The 24,559-nt window shown below is 39.7% G+C and overlaps 1 protein-coding gene and 1 long non-coding RNA gene across 2 annotated transcripts in view; one reads left to right on the top strand and one right to left on the bottom strand.

Moving 5' to 3' along the window:
* Positions 1–22,151, bottom strand: part of PSMD12 (proteasome 26S subunit, non-ATPase 12) — a 27,538-nt gene extending 5,387 nt beyond the window's left edge. The window contains exons 1-9 of the mRNA XM_059046954.2: positions 21,848–22,151; positions 13,197–13,256; positions 12,980–13,108; positions 8,773–8,880; positions 7,095–7,199; positions 3,050–3,199; positions 2,829–2,963; positions 1,735–1,847; positions 311–485 (exon numbers count right to left, since the gene is read on the bottom strand). Coding sequence (XP_058902937.1) covers positions 311–485; positions 1,735–1,847; positions 2,829–2,963; positions 3,050–3,199; positions 7,095–7,199; positions 8,773–8,880; positions 12,980–13,108; positions 13,197–13,256; positions 21,848–21,955 — 1,083 coding nt within the window. The 5' untranslated portion in view covers positions 21,956–22,151. The remainder of the gene's footprint in view (positions 1–310; positions 486–1,734; positions 1,848–2,828; positions 2,964–3,049; positions 3,200–7,094; positions 7,200–8,772; positions 8,881–12,979; positions 13,109–13,196; positions 13,257–21,847) is intronic.
* LOC136793223 (uncharacterized) lies at positions 22,144–24,559 on the top strand. Its single transcript, XR_010838226.1, has 3 exons — positions 22,144–22,206; positions 22,340–22,442; positions 24,341–24,559. It is a non-coding gene; the product is annotated as an uncharacterized lncRNA (long non-coding RNA).

The following is a 24,559-nucleotide window of genomic DNA, read 5'->3' as shown; positions in this document are numbered from 1 at the left end:
CTATAAAACTTTGGATACTTGAGAGGTCCTCTCAAAATGCAGCATGCTAACACAGTTATCTTTTCTGAAAAGCGGTGGGGAAAAAAAGACAAGAGGGGTAAGATAAATTCTGATATGCTTTGGGAAATAAGACAATAAACATCTGAACAACAAATTTACATCACTACTACATTGGGCATAGAAAAAAAAACCCTAAAGTGAAGAATTAAAGACATAACATCCAAAAGAAACATTTGAGGAATAAAAGTTTATGCTCAAATTTGCCAAAGTTTACTTCTAAATTGTCATCTCCATCATGCCAGATCCTTACATGTTCAACAACTCTGTTTTTCAAGTCTTTCCACCTTTTTTCGCCCTCCTCTGTATAACCAAAAACATCGGTCGCAGGGCCCTCCAGAGCGCCTGTCCTTAACTCCATCCCATAGTCCTCAGCAAGTGCGGACCAACGCATCAACTCCATTGTGGTAAAAAGCTTTAAAAGATCCCTGCAAATGAAATTAAACTTAATATATTCCAAATCTGTAAAAATTAAGTTGCATCTCATAGCAAATTTTAAAATATCAACAAAGAGGATTTTTACAGTTTTGTTTGCAGAACAAGAGACAAGTTATTACTTATTTTACCAACTTTACTACCATTTTTTCCACAATAATTATGAAAAGCACATTCCCCTACTTATCATTTTGCTTTCTCCTCTACTGTATTTGCCAATCTCTGGACTAACTGACTGTAAACTTACTAATGAAACAGATAAAAGAAAAATAGCTTTAAAAAAAAAAGCACAATGTGCTTATGATAAAGCCTATGTCTGTTTTATTTATTTGTTTTTTATCTATTTATTTATTTTTGGCTGCATTGGGTCATCATTGCTGCGCACGGGCTTTCTCTAGTTGTGGCGAGCGGAGGCTACTCTTTGTTGCAGTGCGTGGGCTTTTCATTGCGTTGGCTTCTCTTGTTGTGGAGCACAGGCTTTAGGCGCATGAGCTTCAGTAGTTGTGACATGCGGGCTCAGGAGTTGTGGCTCGCAAGCTCTAGAGCACAGGCTCAGTAGTTGTGGTGCATGGGCTTAGTTGCTCTGTGTCATGTGGGATCTTCCCAGACCAGGGCTCAAACCCTCAAACCCATGTCCCCTGCACTGGCAGACGGATTCTTTTTTTTTTTTTTTTTTGTGGTACGCGGGCCTCTCACTGTTGTGGCCTCTCCCGTTGCGGAGCACAGGCTCCGGAAGCGCAGGCTCAGCGGCCATGGCTCACGGGCCCAGCCGCTCCGCGGCATGTGGGATCTTCCCGGACCGGGGCACGAACCCATGTCCCCTGCATCGGCAGGCGGATTCTCAACCACTGCGCCACCAGGGAAGCCCTGGCAGACGGATTCTTAACCACTGTGCCACCAGGAAAGCCCATGTTGTATATAATAGATTTTCAGAAGCAACTACTTCTGAAAATCACAAAGCCCCAAACATTTACAAATGATAAAATTTATCAAATGATTAATTAAACAAAAGTGAGCTTGAAATAAGACTTCTACTTGATAAGTGGCTTAGAATGGAGTGTGTTATAACCTCACTGCATTAATTTCAAATGTAGTCCTAAAAAAACACTTTATTTTCTCTAGTTTTATTCTCTAATACAATCTATCAGTAACCAATTAAGAAGTATACACTTAAGTTAACCAATTTTCTTTCAAAACGGTACTTCTACTGAGACGTACTATACTAATTATAAAAGTACTTACTTGTATTTAGGAATTTCTTCTAACTTCTTGTCACTACTTATTCGGTGAACCAAATCTGACTGTTCATTGTCAAAAGGAGCCAAGATAACATAAAGGACAACACTTTTCAGGGCCTAAAAAGGTTGTACAATGCAACAGTTTACATACAAGACTAGAAACAAAATGGAAACTTTGGCAGAAAGTGAAAATTCATGGAATAATTGTATATACTCATTTTTAATACTGTATTCAAAAGTCTTAGGGGAAAAACCTTATCAGATTGCTCTTCATAGTGCTTTTCTTTAATGTTTACTTTTCGTAAAACTATTATAAAACAAATGCAGCGAATCTTTGCTAATTTTTTTTCCTTTCTGTCTGTGCTGCACGGCTTGTGGAAATCTTAGTTCCCTGACCAGGGATCGAACCTGCACCCTCGGCAGTGAAAGCGCAAAGTCCTAACCACTGGACCACCAGGGAATTCCCGAATCTTTGCTAATTTGAATTACTACCTGGGTTGGCTTTTTTAAAAAAATTGACGTATAGTTGATTTACTTAGTGTTAGCTTTAGGTGTACAGCAAAGTGACTCAGTTTTATATATATATATTCTTTTTCAGATTCCTTTCCATTACAGGTTATTACAAGATATTGAATATAGTTGCCTGTGCTATAGGGTAAATCCTTGCTGTTTATTTTATGTAATACATAGTGGTATGTATCTGTTAATCCCATACTCCTAATTTATCCCTTCCCCAAACATTTGTTTTAAATAAATGTATAAAAAAAGGTTCTTATAACAAGTTAGCAGCAAAAATGTGGAATCCACATATAATCTATTCACAAACTTTGCAAAATAACTTTCCAAAGTAATGCTAGGTCTTTATCTGTGACCTTTGTTAGAAGGTAACCTGCTGTACATGTCTTAAATAGTAAGCCTACATTTCTTCAAAGGCCATAAATAATTCATCTGAATCAGTAAGGATAAAGTGAACTATCAACAGACTGAACAGAAAGCAGTACCACACAATTGCATGTAATTACTGAAGTTAAAATTATTTCAAAAAATGCAAATTCTTCCTAATAAGTATCAATGTCAAGTTTAGGACTATATTCTTACCTGTTGCCACTTTTCACTTTCTGCCTGTATACAGGGAGTATCATAGATTGCTCTGTAGTGCTTACAAATAGACAAATAAGATCCTTCATGTTGATCCAGCTGAATCATTAAGTTATAGTATTTCAACTTTAATTTCTGAAAAAAATTGACAAAATAAATTGGGGTTTACAGGGTTTCCCCCAACATTTTCAAAGTAAACTTATAGTAAGAGATAGGCTTACCTCTGTATTTTCCTCCTGGAAAAATTTGGTGTTAATTTTCTTGCTGATGATTTGTGTACGAATGTAATCCTTCACAGCTAGGCAGAGCCGCATTTGCTCCAAAATAAACTCCACTCGCTCTTTCTTTTCCATTGACCCATACGTTTCCACCTAGCAGAGTAAGCCCCCAACTAAGATTATAATCTTTAGTAATATTTTAAAATTGCAACAAAATTAAATAGACATTAAAAATTCACACTTGATAAATAATATGAACCTTCACGCATATTGAGAGTGTTGATGGTGATATAAAAAGCTAGTTTCCTCCAGGAAATTACAATTTTAAAAAATTATTATACAGTAAAATGGATTTTTTTCTTTTGGTGTAAAGTTCTATGAATTTTAACACATGCACAGATTTCTGCAACCACCATCACAATCAAGACACAGAACAGTTCCATCACCCGCATAACTCCTTCACATGCCCCCTTTACAGTCACACTCATAACCCCTGAAAACCAATGATCTGTCCTCCAATATCACAGAACTGTGTTTTCTTTATTATTATTTATTTATTCATTCATTCATTCACTTTTGGCTGCATCAGGTCTTAGTTGAGGCATGCTGGACCTTCTGTTGCGGCACGCGGGCTTCTCTCTAGTTGTGATGCACAGGCTCCAGAGTGTGTGGGCTCTGTAGTTGCAGCACGCAGGCTTAGTTGCCCCACAGCATGTGGGATCTTAGTTCCCCGACCAGGGATCAAACCCGCATCCCCTGCATTGGAAGGTGAATTCTTAACCACTGGACCACGGTGGAAGTCCCCCAGAATTGTCTTTTCAAGAATGTCAAATATAATATGCATCCTTTTGAGACTGTGTTTACTCAGCATAATGCTTTGAATAATAAGATTCATTCAAGTTGTTGTATAAATCAAACAGTTCATTCCTTTTTATGGCTAAGTAGTATTCCATGATGAACGCCAGTTTATCCATTCACCTGCTGAAGAACAACTGGGTTGATTCGATCTTTTGTCTATCACAAATAAAGCTACTCTGAACATTAGTGGACAAGTTTTGTGTGAACATAAATTTTCCTTTCTCTTGGGTACCCAGGGATGGGATTGCTGGGTTATACAGTAGGCATATGTTTAACTTTATAAGAAACCGCCAACCTGTTTTCCAGAGTGGCTGCACCATTTTGCATACCAATCAGCAATCTATGAGAGTTCCAGCTGCTTTGCATCCCTGCCAGCTCTTGGTATTGTCAGTATTTTAAAAAAATTTTAGGTATGTAATAGTATCTCATCATGGTTTTAATTTGCATTTTCTGAATGGCTAATAAGGAAATGACAATTCTAAAAGTGAAAAAAGATATCAGTTGCAAGCTAACTATATAATAGTTGAAACCATTATACAAAAAAGAGGCACAGGTCTTTTTAAAATTCAGATGACAAGGCTGATATGACCCTTTATGGATGCAGAATGTAGTTACAGTAGATACCCACAAATATAACAGAGAATCAATTATATCAAATACTATGAAAAAGTTTCTAATATAACATTTGGCATACATATATTATAAATGATTTATAACATCTAGAATGACACTTTTACAAAGTAGAATGAAGTAAGGCTATTATTACTACAATTTGGTCTGAAAATGTTTTTATTTCACTGTCTTGTCCTTCGTTATTTTTTTAAAATAGTTATTCAACATATTGTGTGCCAGGCATTGTGCTAAGCCCTCTATGTACACTAATTCTCCTTTGTAATATCTTAAGGAAAATAAAAACACACACAATGAACCATCATCAATGTTTCATTTTGACCTGTTCACTCACTCTCCATGTGTCAATTACTTTGAAGCAAATCTCAGACAAGGAATTATAAATAAATATTTCAATATGTATCTCTAAAAGATAAACTGAAAAAAATATCATACCTAAAAGTTCTGTATATCACTAAATATCTAATCACTCCTCAATAGTCTCATTTTTTTTTTTTAATCAACTCAGAATCCAAATCAGGTTCACACTTTGCAATCTGTAGATACACTTCTTATGTCTCTTTTTTCCTTGCCATTTATTCATTGAAGAAATCAAGTCAATCATCCTATAGTTTTCTAGAGTCTGAAGTTTGCAGACTGAGTTCTTGTGGTATCATTTAACAGGCTCCTCTGTCCCTGGTATATCTTAAAAACTGGTAGTTAAACCCAGAGGCGTTGTATAACTTAGATTAATTTTTTGGCAAGAATACTTCACAGGGGATGTTGAATCATGAGGCATATAGTCCTCCTGGTTGGCAAATAGAGTTGGGGGGCAAAACTATGGAGCGAATAAAAAGATCAGTGGTTGCCGAGGGTTAGGGAGAGGAAGGGATAAATAGGCAGAGCACAAAGCGTTTTCACAAGCAGTGAAACTATTCTTTATGATACTACAATGCTGGAGACATATCATTATATGTTTGTCAAAATCCGTAGAGAGTACAACACCGCGAGTGAACCCTAATGTAAAACTCTGTACTTTGGGTGGTAACGATGTGTCAATGCAGGCTCACTGACTGTAACTAATGCACCACGCTGGTTCGGGACGCTGATAGTTGTGTGTGTTGTGGCAGCGGTGGGTATATAGGGTATCTCTGTATTTCCCACTCAATTTGCTGTGAACCTAAAAATACTCTAAAAAAAGTCTTTTAATTGAAAAGAAAAAAAAAAGGTGTGTGTTTGGCAGGGTGGGGAGACTGAAGCCAAACAGAACTAGTGGTAATCCAACAAGTTACTTAACTCTTTTGAGTCACAATTTCCTTGGCTGAAAAGTGGGGATAAAAATAGTGTTGCATGTGAACATTAAATGAGATCAAGTATATAGAGAACATGTTTTTAAAAATGACAACAAACACAATGCATGCCATACAAGTTCCTTCCAGTATTATTTTTTTCCTTTCCTTTATCTAAAATGGATAAGGTACATGATTGAAAAGTTAAAATAATCAATTTAACTTAACGGGGAGCCTTTGATGGACTAAAATTATAAGCAAAAATTTGAGCATAGGGCTTCCCTGGTGGCGCAGTGGTTAAGAATCCGCCTGCCAACGCAGGGGACATGGACTCGAGCCCTGGTCCGGGAAGATCCCACATGACGTAGAGCAACTAAGCTCACGAGCCACAACTACTGAGCCTGCGCTCTAGAGCCCATGAGCCACAACTACTGAGCCCACGTGCCACAAATACTGAATGAAGCCTGCGCGCCTAGAGCCCGTGCTCCACAACAAAAGGAGCCACCACAATGAGAAGCCAGCACACCGCAACGAAGAGTAGCCCCAGCTCACCGCAACTAGAGAAAGCCCGCACAGCAATGAAGACCCAACGCAGCCAAAAATAAATAAATAAATAAATGTATTTTTTTTAAATTTGAGAATAGTTTATGTGCATTTTTCTGATAGGAGAAATGGCTTTTCTCAGATTTCTTAGCACTGTGCTATCTCATTTTAAGGCCTCTCTTAAAAACTGTCCTGAAACACAGCAAACTATGAAGGAGTTTTTCTTTGTTAAACCAATATAGCCTAGAAGTTGACCACCAATTAAATATTCATTAAGAATGAAGCCAATGACGAACAGTAAATTCCTAAGGCATAAGTAAGTGAACGTGAATTACTGGTTTTATTTAAATTCTAAAGAGAATTAAAATTTCAAATAAGGGCACAAAGTTAAGACTAATTTGTTGATCCTACTTTTCTTCAAAATTTTTTTAGCAGTTAAATTTGGTTGGGACCATAATTACACAACTTCCAGCTACTTAAATAACCTCACACTCTATAGTACTCACTCTTAATCTTGGTGTTTCAGAAGAAAGTGATAAGGTGCCAAAATAGGCAATTACAAGAAAATATTGCTGTTGTTTTTTTTGCTGTGCCACACGGCTTGTGGGATCTTAGTTCCCCAACCAAGGATTGAACCTGAGCCTTCGGCAATGAAAGCGCCAAGACCTAACCACTGGACAGCCAGGGAATTCCCAAAATACTGCTGACTGAATGTAAAATTTTACATACTCTAAAATGCAGCACCTTACCTGTAACTCTTGTAAAATGGAGGCTGCCTCTTTGACGTCACCGTTTTGCTCTTTTATAGTTGCTAATGTTTTAGTCAGCCGAGCACGCTCAATTTCAACATAAATCTACAAATACGAGAGGTTTATATTATCTAAATTCCTACAGAAATGTGTTAAAATTGAAAAGGTAGAACTGAACTATTATTCAAACAAGATATTTCTCTTGCAGCTGTCATGCACTTTATCCTCCACGTACAAACAGCACTGTATGACATTTTACATTTCACAATCACATAATTTTAAAGAAAATATCTCTATAAAACATTATCCATATTTTGCAGCTTTGCTTTGAGAACCTAAGTATGAAATCACTGTGGTTAACAACTAACAGGACCAAAAACTAAATAAATGGCACAGAAAGTACCTTTAAAAGAACTGATTATTTTAAAATAACACTTTGCAAAGAGCGTATGCAATCTATTATCTATAATTCAACCAATACTTTCATTCTGATTTCTCTTTAAATGCAAGGCTGCTTTCTCTAAAAACATCTGATCTTGCTAAGTTAAAGTTACTAGCATTTTTGTAGCCATTTGTATGTTAGTAGATTGATAATTTCCAACAAATTAAACATTAAAAATATAACTATAGCCTAACAAAGTCTAGGGAACTAATTTTCATGCTTGGGCTTGCTGACCCATTTAGCCTTTGCTATGCAGCAACCCTTTTTCCCCACTCCAGTCCCAAATCCTTAATCTCCAATGATAACAAACTGCTTACACTTTCCTAAATGTACTAAGTGTTTCTCACTCTGATATCTCTGCATATAATTTCCCCTATGTCTTAAATGCCCTTCTCCCTATGCTCTGGCCCAGTAGAATTTCTATTCATTCTTAAAAAGCCAGCTGAGCCACCATTAACTCTCTGAGGCTTTCCTGGGGTCCTCAGCCAGTCAACCCCTACCTCTGTGCTGCAGGTAACAGCAAGCACATTGCTACTGTCATGACCAGCACAGTAACTATTTCCATGATTGATCTCTTTTGAGGTAAAAAATAGCGTCCTGCCCATTTTGGACCTCGCACAACACAGGTAGGTGCTCAATAAACGTTTAATGAACTAAACTATCAAAAGAGGCAGTAAGTTATATATAAACTAAGTTTTTGTGTTCAAACCACAAAAATCTACCTAGAAAGAAACGTATCTACCATAGCCACCATTTCATACTTGCCCTTTTTAGAGAAACACTAGATTGGGGGTGGGGATGGGGCACAGGCATCGAAAGAAATGCAGATCGATTCTGGCAAGAGAGTGAAAGTTTGAAAGCTAACCTCACACTGTAAACACTCTAAGAAACCTTAGCTATCCCAAACATAGACTTCTTGAGCAGATCTAGGCCACGTGAAGAAATAACCTTATGTTTAATTATTACCAAATGTAAATCTGGGATAAGATCACTAATTTCTAGGAAAATCTGGATATACTAAGACTGTCACTATTTAAGTATATTCACTGGCATATGGGAAGACACTCGAAGGAGATGTATTTACAAAGATATGGGTTAAATTAAGATGATGACATTCTGTGTATTCCATCTTAAAAACACATACATATGTACTTATATAAAATGTTTAAACACATAAGTATCTCTGAATATGGGTAAGACAGTACTTACTGTGAGTTCTGCTAATAGAAAACTTACCTTTCCTTCTGTAACCATTCGTAGAGTATCAATTAATCGAAGTTTGATTGGAAGGTCTGTGATTTCCTCAACATAAGTACAGCACTGTTGAACCATTTTTGCAACAGCCTAAAATAATAAAAACGATTCATAGGTTAAATTCATTCCTCATAGAGGAAAAGGAAGTATTTTATTGATGGAAGTGCTGTGGTCAAATCTGGTCTTCCCAAGCAACTCTAGATACTGAACTGCCGATTAAAAAAAAAAAAAAAAAAATCAACCCCCCAGCCCCACCCCTGCAACCCTTAGCTAAGAAGTACTGAATACTCAGTGACAAAGCAGTAAAGGTTAGGAAAACCTCAGGTGCAAAGACCGTACCCCTCTCCACTACAACTGGTGGGTGAGCTGGTTACACAACAGGAAAGGTGGAAGAGGCATGTCTGGCCATGTCCGTTAGAAGGCTGGCTGGCTAGCTTTCTTACAGTCAAGAAGAAAAGTATGGAAGAAGTGGCAACAGATTAAGGGCAGGGAAAGGTGGGGGGAGAGAAAAGCAGGGTTTAACAGTGGCTGTGACAGTAGTGAAGCCATAAAAAAGAGTCAGTGGCAGCAGAAGGTAAGACAGTTCCACCAACTGGGCGGGGAGGAGGAGCCACAGCCAGCCACGCCCACCTCAATAAAATGCGACACTGAAAAAAGCACGGCATCTCTTGCCCACAGTTCCCTGACAGGTAGTACAAGCAGGTTGTACTACATTTCTTCCACTGCTAACAGTCTATGATCTAGGTCAGGGGTCAGCTGACATTTTCTGTATATGTTTATAAATATTGACACAGTAAGTATTTTAGAGTTTGTGAGCCATAGGATCCTCTGTGGCAACTATTCATTTTTATTTTTTATTTTATAAATAAATTTATTTATTTATTTTTGTCTGCGTTGGGTCTTCGTTGCTGCACGCAGGCTTTCTCTAGTTGTGGCGAGCAGGGTCTACTCTTCATTGCGGTGTGTGGGCTTCTCATTGAGGTGGCTTCTCTTGTTGCAGAGCACGGGCTCTAGGTGTGCGGGATTCCCTGGTTGTGGCTCATGGGCTCTAGAGCGCAGGCTCAGTAGTTGTGGCGCACGGGCTTAGTTGCTCCGCGGCATGTGGGATCTTCCCAGACCAGGGCTCGAACCCGTGTCCCCTGCATTGGCAGGTGGATTCTTAACCACTGCACCACCAGGGAAGTCCTGTGGCAACTATCCAGCTCTGCCTTTGTAATTCCACAGATATGCCATACATGACAAATGGCTGTGGCTCTGTCCCCCCAAAATTTTATTTACAAAGGTGGCAGGTAGGATTTGGTCCTTGGCCCATAGTTTGTCAACCCCTAATCTAGATTCTAAACAGCATATCATAATCATTGATAATAATAATTAGGACTCTGTCATCAGGAAAATGTTAAATTACATTAAGCATATTTTAAGATAGCAGAAAAGTAACAGAATATCTTGCTGTCAATATCTCAGTAAAGCTTTAAAAATAAATCCATGGTATATCTTGCAAAGATTTCCTTAAAAAACATTTAATGTTCACATAGCTCAGATCAGACTTAATTATCTGAAAATTAGCTGTTTAGAGACTCCCAGGAGTTCCAGAAGGCGAAGGTTTTATTGTAAAATATAACTCTTCCAGTAAGTGCAAAGCTCTGGAACACCTAGTCTCTCACAAAACAGATGATCTCTCTAAAGCTAATTATAATAATGATTTCTAGAAGGGCATACAACTTGATCATTCTAAAAGCTGTGCAAAAAATACATTAACAGGGCTTCCCTGGTGGCGCAGTGGTTGAAAATCCGCCTGCCGATGCAGGAGACACGGGTTCGTGCCCTGGTCCGGGAAGATCCCACATGCCGCGGAGCAACTAAGCCCGTGAGCCATGGCCGCTAGGCCTGCGCGTCCGGAGCCTGTGCTCCGCAACGGGAGAGGCCACAACAGTGAGAGGCCCGCATACCGCAAAAAAAAAAAAAAAAAAAAAAAAAAAAAAAAAAAAAAAAAAAAAAAACCACATTAACAGAAACCAGATGGGGAAAAGAAAAGGAAACAAATCAATATTCTAATGATAAGTGAACATCCTGATGCCCCCTGAGAAAACTGTAGGGAAGTCATTAGGGAAGTTACAATTGGCGCAAGGCTGACCCTCTGCACTGGAGTGATAGTGAGTTAGAAAACGTTAATCTTAAGCAATCTAGAAAAGGTTATTTTAAGATTACTACTTTCTAACCCTGATAAAGCAAAAATGAAAAGTTTGAGGTAAAACGTAATTATGAGAAAAGGAAAGAGATATTTGGAGTCCCTAAGTGCTTTCCAGCTGTGAAGACATAACATGTTAAGGCATAAAAAGAGCAGCTCTGGTTCCAGTTCTGGGGATGTCACTAGCCGGCTGTAACACTGACTCCAACTCCTCTTTCCCCAAGAAGCCTTCCCTAATAAACCTAATTAAAACCTTTCTCTTCCTCTTTTCATATATATTAGCATTTTTACTATTCTAATGTCACTTACTATATGTTGCCATGTATGCAAGTAATTTTTTAAAAATTTAAAAATCAATCTTGGGACATGTTAAAAGATTGCTATGATTATTTGCGATTTATGTTCTGTACTAAGCTATAGGTTACTTACACATTTCTTCACATTCCAAGAGCCTTACATATAAAATTCGGTTTCTCTATCAGAAAAGTAACAGAGTAAACAGTCCCTCTACTAGTGCTAAAATTTTATGACTCTATGAAATTAAATCTGTATTTTAGGATATGTGCTCTGAACTTTATATTTATATTAATACTATATAAAACACATTTTTATTTTAACCCAGGTCGCCCCAAGATTTCTAATTAAGTAGCCCTTTCAAAATTGTCCCATAGAAAGCAAGTCTCTTAGAAAATCAGAGGAAGATGATGGCTTATCCATGTTAGTCTCTCAAATCACAGAAATGAGCAGCAAAAAGCATATCTAAATGAATTTCACATTCACATGTACTAGAGAGCCTCAATTAAATCTATCTTAATTCTTAACAGTGAATTTTATATGCATGTAAACTTATCTAAGAAAAAGGAAAAAACCAATCACAGTAACTTTGCTTTTTGCAAAAAATAATTTAACCCACTCTAATATCAAGCTCACTCTCGCAGCAGACTAATTAATAAAATAAGGGCTTTGGACAAGAACCCTGTACTTCTATTTTTTGGTTCCACTACTACCTTGTTTAACAATGTCATTACCTTTATCATTTGAAAGCAAAAAATAAAAACCCATAAGCTACTCAGAACAGCATTTTAAAGATAAAATATAAATGTAAAAAGTGGAGTCTACTTCTATAGAGGATCATTTAAATATATCTCAAGCAGAATAGGAAAGGAGTAAAGAAAATCCAGCTTCACAAAAACACCAAAAGAGAACATATATAATTTTTAAACAAAATGAGTAGTCTGAAATTTTAAACAAAATGATGTCTGAAAATGGCCTCAAAAATAAGTTAAATAGGGGCTTCCCTGGTGGCTCAGTTGTTGAGAATCTGCCTGTCAGTGCAGGGGACACGGGTTCGATCCCTGGTCTGGGAAGATCCCACATGGCGCGGAGCAACTCGGCCCGTGCACCACAACTACTGAGCCTGCACTCTACAGCCCGCAAGCCACAACTACTGAGCCCACGTGCCACAACTACTGAAGCCCGTGCGCCTAGAGCCCGTGCTCCGCAACAAGTCACCATACTAGAAAGCCCACGTGCAGCAACAAAGACCCAACGCAGCAATCAATCAATCAATAAGAGTAGCCCCCGCTCACAACAACTATAGAAAGCCCATGCGCAGCAACTAAGACTCAACGTAGCCAAAAAAAAAAAAAGTTAAATGTTAAGTGTTTAATATAGGCATGATTAAGTAAATTACGGATTGTCGACTTGACAGATTATAACACAGCCATTTAAAATAATAAATACGAAGGAGCGACATGGAAATAGAAGAAAGCTGCATCAACACTCTCAGAACAATTTTGTAAAAATATGCAAATATATAAAGATTAGAAGACAAAAATAAAAGCAGTTGTCATGAGAATATGCATAGAATTTTTAAAAACTGTCTAAATGTTGTGATGTTGATCTAACAGTAGATTTTAAACAGATTCATAGAAAGGTTTTTTTCTGAAAGTCTTTATTTAAATTTGAATGTATTTGTTTTTTGATCAATCATGAACTCACTTGTTTTAACTGACTCCGTCTTTTTGACAAAAGCATAATATTTTCATTAAGTAAATCCCATTCTTTAGCCTCATAGCACATCTTCACTACTGCAACTAAGATACGGGATGTAGACACCATATCAGAAGCCTGTAAGAATGAAAATATATTGAAAGTTAATGGAAACAGTGTCAAATGAAATTAATGGCAATTGAGGTTTTCATTATAATCTACTCACAGTTCGGGTCTGTTTTTCCAAAGACAGAAGGGTTTCAATGACTTCTTGAAGTCTTCCTTCCTAAAACAAAAGGTAAATGAACAATGAAAACACCAACAACACAAAACCAAATAACTTAGTCTAACATGAGATGTTTCTGACACAGAAAGACAAAATCAATAGCCTATTTTAGAGGTAAGAGACTACTGTTGTCTTTTTCTCCTTTTCATGATACTGCCTGCTTCTCCAGAGGATTCCAGAAGTCAGTGGTTCCCAACTTGGGGCCCACAGCTACTTTATTTTTTTTAATAGATCTTTATTGGAGTATAATTGTTTCACAATGGTGTGTTAGTTTCTGTTGTACAACAAAGTGAATCAGCTATACATATACATATGTCCCCATATCCCCTCCCCCTTGAGCCTCCCTCCCACCCTCCCTACACCACCCCTCTAGGTCATGGCAAAGCACTGAGCTGATCTCCCTGTGCTGCTGCTTCCCATTAGCTATTTTACATTCAGTAGTGTATATATGTCGATGCCCTAACCCACTACTGGGCATATACCCTGAGAAAACCATAATTCAAAAAGAGACATGGACCCACAATGTTCACTGCAGCACTATTTACAATAGCCAGGACGTGGAACCAACCTAAGTGTCCATCAAAAGATGAATGGATAAAGAAGATGTGGCACATATATACAATGGAATATTACTCAGCCATAAAAGAAATGAAATTGAGTTATTTGTACTGAGGTGGATGGACCTAGAGTCTGTCATACAGAGTGAAGTAAGTCAGAAAGAGAAAAACAAATACCACAAGCTACTTTTAACATTTCAAAATGCCTAGGAGAAACTGACTCTAGAACAACAATGACTTAACACTCAAGAAAAACATCAAGTCTTTGTTTTGGATTCTAATTCATCACCTCAGTGTGGTAACACCTGTTCATCTTATTCTGAAGACTCTTAACTGGCTATCACCTGTGTCTTTGAAGAATAAAAATGGGAAAATGATTATTTCTTTATAAATTCACCAAAAGTATTTTAAAACAAAGTTCTGAGGAGAAATAAAAAGGATATTTGGTGGTAAAAAGATAGGAAACCCTGGTTTAATTTTTCAATGACTTTAGAAATAAATTATAATTGTGCTTAGAGAAAACAAAGCCTACCTGAAATTACCCACGCATGCTATACCAAGTCATCAATGGACAATAATCTCCATCTCATATGTAAAAACAAAACATTCTCCCTGGGGCATACATTAAGAAATGGGAATAACAAAATTTAAATAATATAAATCTAGATGATAATACACCAGGACTAAAATAAGCCATCATATTAGGAACCACACATTTTGATAAAAACAAAACCAACCCCACAGCACAAAGATTGCATTAATTTAAGATATTGATATTACTAACACTGAATGACTTGGAAGTGATGAAGAGGGTTTCATTTATAAATTGCTTTTCTAACCGTAAAGGAAATTTATTTTTATTTTAATGACATTCATAGATGGTACGTGAGTACTACTCTTTTACTGATGAGAGAAACTAAACAGCTTTTGAATTAAGGGCACAAATAATGTTTAGACTTTTCAAAATACTGTTCCCATATTTTCCAAGATAACTTTTAAACTATGAATTTCTAGGCAGCACAGAAAATGTACTGTATAGGCATTGTTTGAATTTATTTTAATTAAATCTAAAACATACAATTACTAACATTTTAACAATGTTCCCCACGCAAAGGGGAGCACCAGCTCTGAAAGCTGTATAGGTTTACGTGTACAATAAATGTCCATCAGAGCAGAAGAACAAAGAACAAATCTATAAATTTTCCAAAGTTAAAGGTTAATAAATCATAAAAATCAAAGAATCGAAACGTGTGTTGTTCAAAGGTCAACTGTAATTTCCATAGGGAGATGGTTACTACCTGGCAACAAAATATAGTGCAAAAATAGCTAAAATGCAAAATACTGTTTACTGATGGTCCCCTCTTGTCACTTTTGTAATTACTATTAGTCACATGATTGTGATCAACAGCATGTAGTTTCCTGTATGGTATTTTAACTCAGAAATATGGATTTTAGAGAACTGCACTCGACAATGAAGGAATCACACACCACTCTAGGGCTGGGGTCTACCAGTATCAACAAAACATTAAACGTCACTGTCGCCTTCTCAGAAAGGCGTTCTTGGATAATGCTCTCTAAAGTCAGTAGTCACTCAGCACCTCCTTTAACACTCCAGCCCACTGACTTTCTGCTTTGCAATGACCCTGTGGACAAAGAATGTCACCTGCCATTTCAGTGAACAAAGGATGTTGCGCAGTAAAACAGGATACTGGCCCTAGATAGTTAAGATGCAAATCAAAGAAATGATTTCAATAAGCCCAGGCTCCTGCATCTTCCCCTACAGAGAAAAACACGAAAATCATTAACTTGAGATGTCTGTTTTTGTGATTAGCAGTAATCTTTTGATGTTCAACTACATGTTTGTTTTTTTTCAGCCAAAACTCCTATGTATTCTGGCTCCTCCATCAGCTCTTTGGAACAGTCCCTCAGAGCTATCGGAGTGGCTGCCTTCCTGGGCTATAGTTCTCAGTAATGCCCCAAATAAGTCATAATTCTCCATTTTTAGGTTGTGCACTTTTTTCGGTCGACAGCCCCAAACTCTTTTCCATTTTAATGTTCACTGTCTTTCTAATCTCACTAGAATGCACGCTGTAAGAGCAGGGGCCATGTCTATACTGTTCACCACTGTAGCTCAGTGCTCTACACCTGCCCAAGCACATAATGGTGTTTTTGTAGATATTCTGGAGCATCCCTTTATACCTTGTACCACAGTTATTCATGTGCATGTCTTGCCTCCTAAGTGGTCTATAAGTTCTTTAAGGCTGGACATTGTTTCCCTACACCAACCTGCACACAGTATGTGTTCAATGGATTGACATTGACCTGAACTATTCACTTGATCTTGGTTTTCAATTCCTGATTCTTACTGTTACAGTAAGTAGGATGTGACAAACTATATGGCTGACAATTCAGTGCCATCTGAGAAACGTTACCATCAATTTCATTAAGTACAACTCCCAATTCTCTAATCATCCCACTTTTCCACCCAATCTTCCATGTTCAAGCTTATGGCTAAACATCTTCCTCGTTCCTTTCCTATCTATTCACATATCTTCCTTGATGTGCAGGGCGGCCTACGGCCCCTGTGCCTCCTCAATGCTGCCTTTCAACTCAGAGGAACAAGATGGTCAGAGCTATCAAAACCAAGTTGTTAGAACATGTGACTTTTGTGACTCCTTTTTCTCATTAAAATAATCCTTGTTAATGAGGTGAATGACTAAGGAGTTTATTCAACATCAATACATGTTGGGTATCTGTATATTCTGTATGTTTGTGTCCTTTAACTCCTAAATGATCCAATCTTTTAATGATTTCTTAAACAACCTCAACAAGTAAGAAAAGACCCATAAAAAGTTAACCACAAATAGTTGAAATGTAATGCCAATCCAATACTTTTAAATGACCTATTTCTTGAAGGAGTCTTTTGTCCAAGCTACTAACAATCTGTAAACTGTTTTACATTTTACCTCCTCTTTATTTGTAGTGTTAACCATGAGAAGAGGTTGCAGGTGACCAAATGAAAAGACATTAAGAGGAGGGAGAGGGACTTCCCTGGTGGCACAGTGGTTAAGAATCCTCCTGCCGGGGCTTCCCTGGTGGCACAGCGGTTGGGAGTCCGCCTGCCGATGCGGGGAACGCAGGTTCGTGCCCCGGTCCGGGAAGATCCCGCATGCCGCGGAGCAGCTGGGCCTGTGAGCCATGGCCGCTGAGCCTGCGCGTCCGGAGCCTGTGCTCCGCAATGGGAGAGGCCACAACAGTGAGAGGCCCGCGTACCACACCAAAAAAAAAAAAAAAAAAAAAAAAAAAAGAATCCTCCTGCCAATGCAGGGAACACGGGTTCGAGCCCTGGTCCAGGAAGATCCCACATGCCGTGGAGCAATTAAGCCTGTGCACCACAACTACTGAAGCCCGTGTGCCTAGAGCCCATGCTCTGCAACAAGAGAAGCCACCACAATGAGAAGCCCACACACCGCAACAAAGAGTAGCCCCCACTCTCCAGAACTAGAGAGAGCCCACGTGCAGCAATGAAGACCCAACGCAGCCAAAGATAAATAAATAAAATAAATTTTAAAAAAAAAGAGAAGGGAGAAATGAAGGATATGTTCGATTTAAGAATGCAAGTAGGGCTTCCCTGGTGGCGCAGTAGTTGAGAGTCTGCCTGCCTATGCAGGGGACACGGGTTCGAGCCCTGGTCTGGGAAGATCCCACATGCCGTGGAGCAACTGGGCCCATGAGCCACAATTACTGAGCCTGTGCATCTGTAGCCTGTGCTCTGCAACAAGAGAGGCCATGATAGTGAGAGGCCCACGCACTGTGATGAAGAGTGGTCCCTGATTGCCACAACTAGAGAAAGCCCTCGCAGAGAAACGAAGACCCAACACAGCCATAAATGAATAAATGAATGAATGAATAAATAAATAAATAAATAAAAAGAATGCAAGTAGTCCCTAAATAACCATGTGCCAAATATACACGGTAATCCAAAAGCAGGCAGTGGGGGTAGAGGTTGGAGGGGAACCTTCTGTGCATTAGAACTGTTAAATACTACATCTTTACAGTACAGAAAAGGCCCTCATTAGATTAATTTTTAACTCCCTAATGCAAGGGTGAAATAACAACTATTATTTAGAACTAGTATCACTTTTATTATCTCACCAATCTGATACAGGGTCCTCAAATACCAATCACAGAGGCAGTAGAATGTAATGGTTAACAACAGGCTCTGCAGCCAGACTGCTTGAGTTTAAATTCCAGATCTACCACTGTGTTACTTTAAGAAAGACACTTACCCTCTCTGACCCTCAATTTTCTCTTCAGTGATATGAGCATAACAATATCTATAGTTCCTACTTCATAGAATTGGTGTTAGGATTAAGGCAAAACCTATGAAGTTATGCCTGGAACATAGAATGTACTTTACCATCATCATAATAGCTAACATTATTAGTCACTGTTGTTATTTGCTAGGTGAGTGTTAGGACACAGAAACAGAATTGTACTAGGTCAGGGACTTCCCTGGTGGTCCAGTGGTTAGGGCTCTGCGCTCCCAATGCGGGAGGCCCCGGTTTGATCCCTGGTAGGGGAACTAGATCCCGCTTGCATGCCACAACTAAGAAGTCCGCATGCTGCAATGGAAAGATCCCGCATGCTGCAACTAAGACCCGGAGCAGCATGCACGCATGCATAAATAAATAAAGAAATAGATACACAGATAGATAGAACTGTACTAGGTCACAATTGTAGGAGATTCAAATGGCCTAGATTTGGCAAGTATACCACCTGGGTTTAGACTTCGGTCTGACTTTTGAAGGCTTCTGCTATAATGCGGTATTCTCACCTGATACGTTCTTATTAATATTCTATACACATAATTTTTATCTTCTAATGTCTTTCACATTAAAAATAAAAAATGTCTTAAGGAAAGTAAGCACAGAAGTGATCGTTTCTTAAAGAAGCCATGGGATGTAGCAAAAAGAACACCTATTGCCAGGAGACCTCAGCTTGATCTGATTCTTCTATAGACCTTGGATAACTACTGAAGCTGCCTGAACCTTAGTTTTCTCACAAGCAAAGTGAAGATAACAAAACTTCCTTCAGTTTTATTGATGGGCTCAAAATAAAAAACAAAAGAATGTATGCTGAAGTGTTCCGTGCATTCCAATGTAGAAATGCGATGCTTTAAGTATTTTTTCATGATTGGCAGAATGGCTAGAAAATAATATAAAATGAGGGATAGAAAGCAAAACAGGGAAACAGACCCTAAAAAACCCTAAGACAACTATCTAATCCAGAAGTTGAAAACTGTGGGTCTGTATTAAAAAAACCTTCTACCTTCTCATGCCCCAGCCCTCTTCCCCTGCCCCGCCTTCCCACAAAGACAATCCATATCTACACCTTGTTTTGTTCCACAGGCACAGTGGCTTAAAAGAAAAATCAAATGGCTTTAATTTTACACAGTTTAACAGGCCCCAACATTCCCTGCTTCAAACATTTCCATCACCCACTTGACACCCCAAAAATCATTTGGCATTTGAGTTTGCAAATCTTCTCAACTGTCTTGAACATAACAGCAATGTTCTAAATAAATGCCACACACTGACTGCTAGAACATCTGTAGCAGCGAAATATTTTTTTCTTACTGGCCTATAAGCTATTTGAAAGCAAGAGCTTTGTCCACTAATCTTTATACCCCCATAAAGTCTAGCACTGACTGGGTCTTGCACACAGTAGGCTATCAGAAGAAATTGGTTAGGGGAAGATTTTTTTTCACCCTAGTCTCAGTTCTTGGAACAACTGTACTCCTTTAAAGCAATTAGTTTCTTCCTTATGGAAACTATCAATCTATTAATTCCAAAGAGGTGGTTTGGGGCTGACTTTGACCTGTACATATGTTTTGTCTGATCTACATGGTATTGGCTCAAACAGTGCTTTAAAACAGATTAGTGTCCAGTTTCTAAATATAAAGGCAATTCATATAAAAATCCAAATTCCTGGTCTCTCCCTCAAATTAGAGGAGTTCATAAAGCGTGGCCTTCATTCGCAATTGGCAAAGATTAACCTGAGGTGCAGAGTTCCTACTCTCTTTCCTTGAGCAGGTGCTCAGAAGTTCAGGTTTCATTACACTTCGCTTACTAGGCAGGACACTCGGTGAGAGCAGGAGCTCTAGAATCAGAATGCCTGGGTTTGCATCCTGGCTCCACCACTTTACTAGCTGTATGATTTTGGAGCATGTGACTCAACTTCTCTTAGACTGTTTTCCTATGGTAAAATAAGAATGATAATAATACCTACCTCACAGGGCTATGGTGAGGATCAAATAAGTTAACACATGAGTGCATGGCACTGCAGAAAGCACTCAATAAATGTCAGAGATTGTTTTGAGTTTTCCAACCTCTATGTAACTGGTGATGTTTCTTTTTTTTTTTTTGCGGTACGCGGGCCTCTCACTGTTGTGGCCTCTCCCGTTGCGGAGCACAGGCTCCGGACGCGCAGGCTCAGCGGCCATGGCTCACGGGCCCAGCTGCTCCGCGGCATGTGGGATCTTCCCGGACGGGGGCACGAACCCGTGTCCCCTGCATCGGCAGGCGGACTCTCAACCACCGCGCCAGCAGGGAAGCCCTTGGTGATGTTTCTTTTATGTAACTGGTGATGTTTCTTTATAGTAGCAACTAGAAAGCTCAGAGATGAATTGATGGCTACCTTCCACTTAGGGTACTAAACCTAAGAAATACAAGTGTATCAACTTCATCATCTTTCCTTAACCTTGTCTTTTGTAAAGCCTCACTAAATTCTTTTTTGGAATAAAAGGGAAACATTAAAAGGGTTCTTTCTGAGAATTAAATGTGAAGTATTACTTGACACTCCTCCTGCCCCTGAATTTATTATGTTTTAATGTACTTAGGTAGTAAGCTCCTTAAGAGACAAAAACAACCCTATTAGTGAATGCATCCCAGATGAATAGCAATACATGTTTGTGGCTGGATTGATCAAGGAATTTAAAGAGGCCTGAGCTCAACCCTTAACAACGTTCCCTGATGAAGGTGATGCAACAACCATCCAAATCCTAGTCAGGCAAACCTAGGTTTAAATCCCTGGTTCTACCTATTACTAACTGTTAGTATGGACAGACAACTCTAAGCTTTGGTTCCTTTACATGTAAAATGATACACAAAGTTGCCTGACACACAGCATCCCATGTTGCATGATAAATGTTCGGATCAAGTAAAATTTCTATTTCATGGGAGATATGCAGCTGGGCTAAACTACTGTTAACGACCTCCATTAATTTTGTTACTTTGTACTTCTGTGCCTGTTTGTCTTTACTTGTGCAGTTCCCGCTCCAGGGATGACTCCGCCCCATCCCAATCTTGTATCTTCAAGGCCTGATACAAACGTCAGCTTCTCTGTAAAACCCTCCCTTAACCGACCGGTAAGAACGAACGGCTTCCTTCTGTGTTCCAGTAAGACTTTCATACTTGTATGGCACTCACTACCACGCGTAACTTGTGTAATTTGTTGTGTACACGGACTCCTTAGGGACAGGGGTCCTGTGTTAATCACCTTCGTCCCTGTCCCTTTCCTGTCCCTTCTCCTGGCCAAAGGCCAAGCACATCGCCACGATGCGTACGCAACGTAACCAGAGAAACTGATTCGACAAGAGCAACAGAACTAAACCCTCTGATCTAGAGTGAATGCTGAAGCGGCCTTAACCCCTGGGAAACTACTAAAGTAAACGTGAAACAGTATCCAAGAAAAGGTAAAAAGTACTAATGGAGCCCCAACTCCTAAGGGAATGAAGTGACCATCTGTTCTGGGAAGGTTCTGAGAAGCTGTATGCACTAGCGTACTCCGGCTGCGGGGTCTCCCTGGTCAGGCGGACCTGGGATCTCCTACTTCTGCAGGCCTAGCTCAGGCCGGGCAGGCAACAGGGGGATGCGCGCTCCAGCCCGCAGGCCCCCTGAGGCCTAAGCAAGCTCGGCGCCGTGACTCAGCCCCTGGCGCCAGCCAACAGCCAGCCAGCCGGCCTCCCCTCACCTTGGCCAGCTTCTCGCACTCCGGCAGTCGCTGATCCACCGTGGCGCTGTAGTCCACCTCCATCTTGACGATGCGCCCATCTGCCCGCTCCGAGCCGCCGTCCGCCATGGTCCCTGCCTGAGCGTCCCTTGATGTCCCCCTAATTCGGTACCGCTAGTCACCCACACCGGAAGCCGCCGGCGCACCCACTCAGGCAGTGCGTCGGCAGCCCGCGCGAAGGACCCCACGAGGCCCCCTGCGCTGGCCGCCAGGCAGGCAGCGCCGCGGACAGCCCTGGGGGCGGAGCTGGGGCGCGAGGCTCGCTCGTGCACCCTACGACCGGTTCTGTCCTTGCTGACAGACTTCTCATCTAGTTTGCGGTGAGAAAAGCTAGTGTAATCGAATTGGCTATGATACATATTCTTACACCTCTGCTTTGAAATATTATGATTTCTCAAAGCCGTGGGCAAGTCGCTTAACTTTTCTTGGATCTCGGTTTTCTCCTGTCTATAGGAGCAGGCTGAAATAAACGCCGAAGAAAAGAGTTCTCAGATTTCATCTGGTTGAGAATCTTGGTGGCTTAATCTGTGGGATCTCTTAAAGTTAAAAAGAGAAGGTATGGCAGTGGCTCAGTAGTATAATAGGTAAATATTGTGTTGGTAAGAAGCATCTTTAGAAAGACGTTTTATTTGCTTTCCCTTTCCCTCTTGTGAGCATCAAAGGAGATCACGTATATCCGAGCTGATTTTCCAATTAAGGACCATACAAGTTTTCTTTATTATCAGCCACACCGTCTGGGTCCCTTTTTTTAAAAAAAGCTTAAGATCCTTGAAAGTGCGAATGAGGCTGTGTGTGGTGTGGTCCAAGTGTCAACAGTAGCCTGGGAAGCAAACGGGAAATCTTAGAGCGGCCTACTGTTATGTTAGTGATTTTCAGTTTAATCAGCACCAACCTCCCTTTATATATGCTGAATAGACCTTTTATAAAAAAAAAAAAAAAAAAACTGTTCTGGAGACTTCCCTGGTGGTCCAGGGGTTAAGACTGTGCTTCCCATGCAGGGGGTGTGGGTTCGATCCTTGGTTAGGGAACTAATATTCCACATGCTGCATGGCTTCGACAAAAAAATTAAAAAGAAAAAACAAACAAACAAAACTATTCTGGGATGAAAATCATGGATAATGTAACCCATCTACACACATAACTAAAAAACAAACACGAAACAAGAAAACATCCTAGCTGTAAAGGAGGAACATTGCAAAATAGCAAAATAATAGTATATTTCAAAATATAAAGGCTAAAACATGACTACAGTAGAAATACAAAGAAGTAGCCATTTGCTTGTACACATATACAATACAATAACTATAAATGCAAATGTTACAGCTGCCACAGGTGTGTTCTTTTGGTTCCTCAAGCATAAGGGTGGCATGATTTTTCCAGTATGGCATACAACTTCTTGGTAAAGTTCTGACTATATCGAAGTATAATCTTCCATTGTTTTTCACATAGAAGAAGTCTTAGAAAATTTAGTGCGTATTAAAACTTAAAAAAAAAAAAGCTTGGCATATGTATAATGGAGTTAGGGCTCAGACACATAAGGAGGTATCTGGCAGGACATTGAAAAGTCTGATGGAATGTGAGACGATATTTTTTTGTGTAGGTTTGTTGCATTGCAGTTGTTCAGCATCCCAATTACATGTTGATACCTTCCTCATCCACCGTGACTGTGACAACCCCAAATTCCCTTACAAATTTCGAAAGCACACTCTAACAGCTCGTTGAGACACACTCGAGTAAGATGTTTTCTGGCTCTACATTTGGTGGGCAGTTGGTTTGACTAGAGTAGACGAAAGGATTTGGAGTTCTACACTATGTGTGAAAAGTTTGAAAAAACAAAAAGTAACAAAGGTGTGATGGACTAAACAGATTTATAGTTTATGGAACTGAAAAAATAAGAGTGTAAAGAAGGCAACTAGGTGGAAAAAAGTCAGTTGGCTCCACACCAAACTGAAGCCCTTCCTCTCTAGGCTTTGAGATAACCATAATGAAAGCCAATTGAAATCTAAGGAAAAGCTTGCAAAGGAAACAAAAAGTTAAAGTGAAGTAAGTAAAGAAGGAAACCAGTAAAAGTCTGAGCAATGGGCAGAGAAAATAGGTAAAAGTACTATATTATAGACAGACTCTTTATAAATCTATTATTTGAGTGAGTGTGAGATTAAATTTGTGGCTTTGTAAGAAAAATTGGTTTCAGAAGAGAAAAATTGGCAGTGGAAGAATAGGGAATCTAGGAATTCCCTGGCGGCTCAGTGTTTAGGACTCCAAGCTTCCACTGCAGGGGGCACAGGCTCCATCCCTGGTTAGGGAACCCACATGCCACGACCAAAAAAAAAAAAAAAAAAAAGAATAAGGAATCTAAAATGAAGGGAGAAATACTGATTGGAAAAAGTTTATTCAGAAAGAACCATGGGGGCTCCCCTGGTGGCCCAGTGGTTGCGAATCCGTCTGCCAATGCAGGGGTTCCGGGTTCAAGCCTTGGTCCGGGAAGATCCCACATGCTGCGGAGCAACTCAGCCCGTGCACCACAACTACTGAGCCCACGTGCCACAGCTACTGAAGCCCACGCCTAGAGCCCGTGCTCCGCAACAAGAGAAACCAGTGCGATGAGAAGCCCACGCACCACAACGAAGAGTAGCCCCCGCTCCCCGCAACTAGAGAAGACCTGCACAGAGTAAC

The sequence above is a fragment of the Kogia breviceps genome, chromosome 19 (assembly GCF_026419965.1).
Source record: "Kogia breviceps isolate mKogBre1 chromosome 19, mKogBre1 haplotype 1, whole genome shotgun sequence".
Taxonomy (NCBI): domain Eukaryota; kingdom Metazoa; phylum Chordata; class Mammalia; order Artiodactyla; family Physeteridae; genus Kogia; species Kogia breviceps.
Note: the sequence above shows the minus strand (reverse complement) of the source record. Positions and strands in the feature narration are given on the sequence as shown.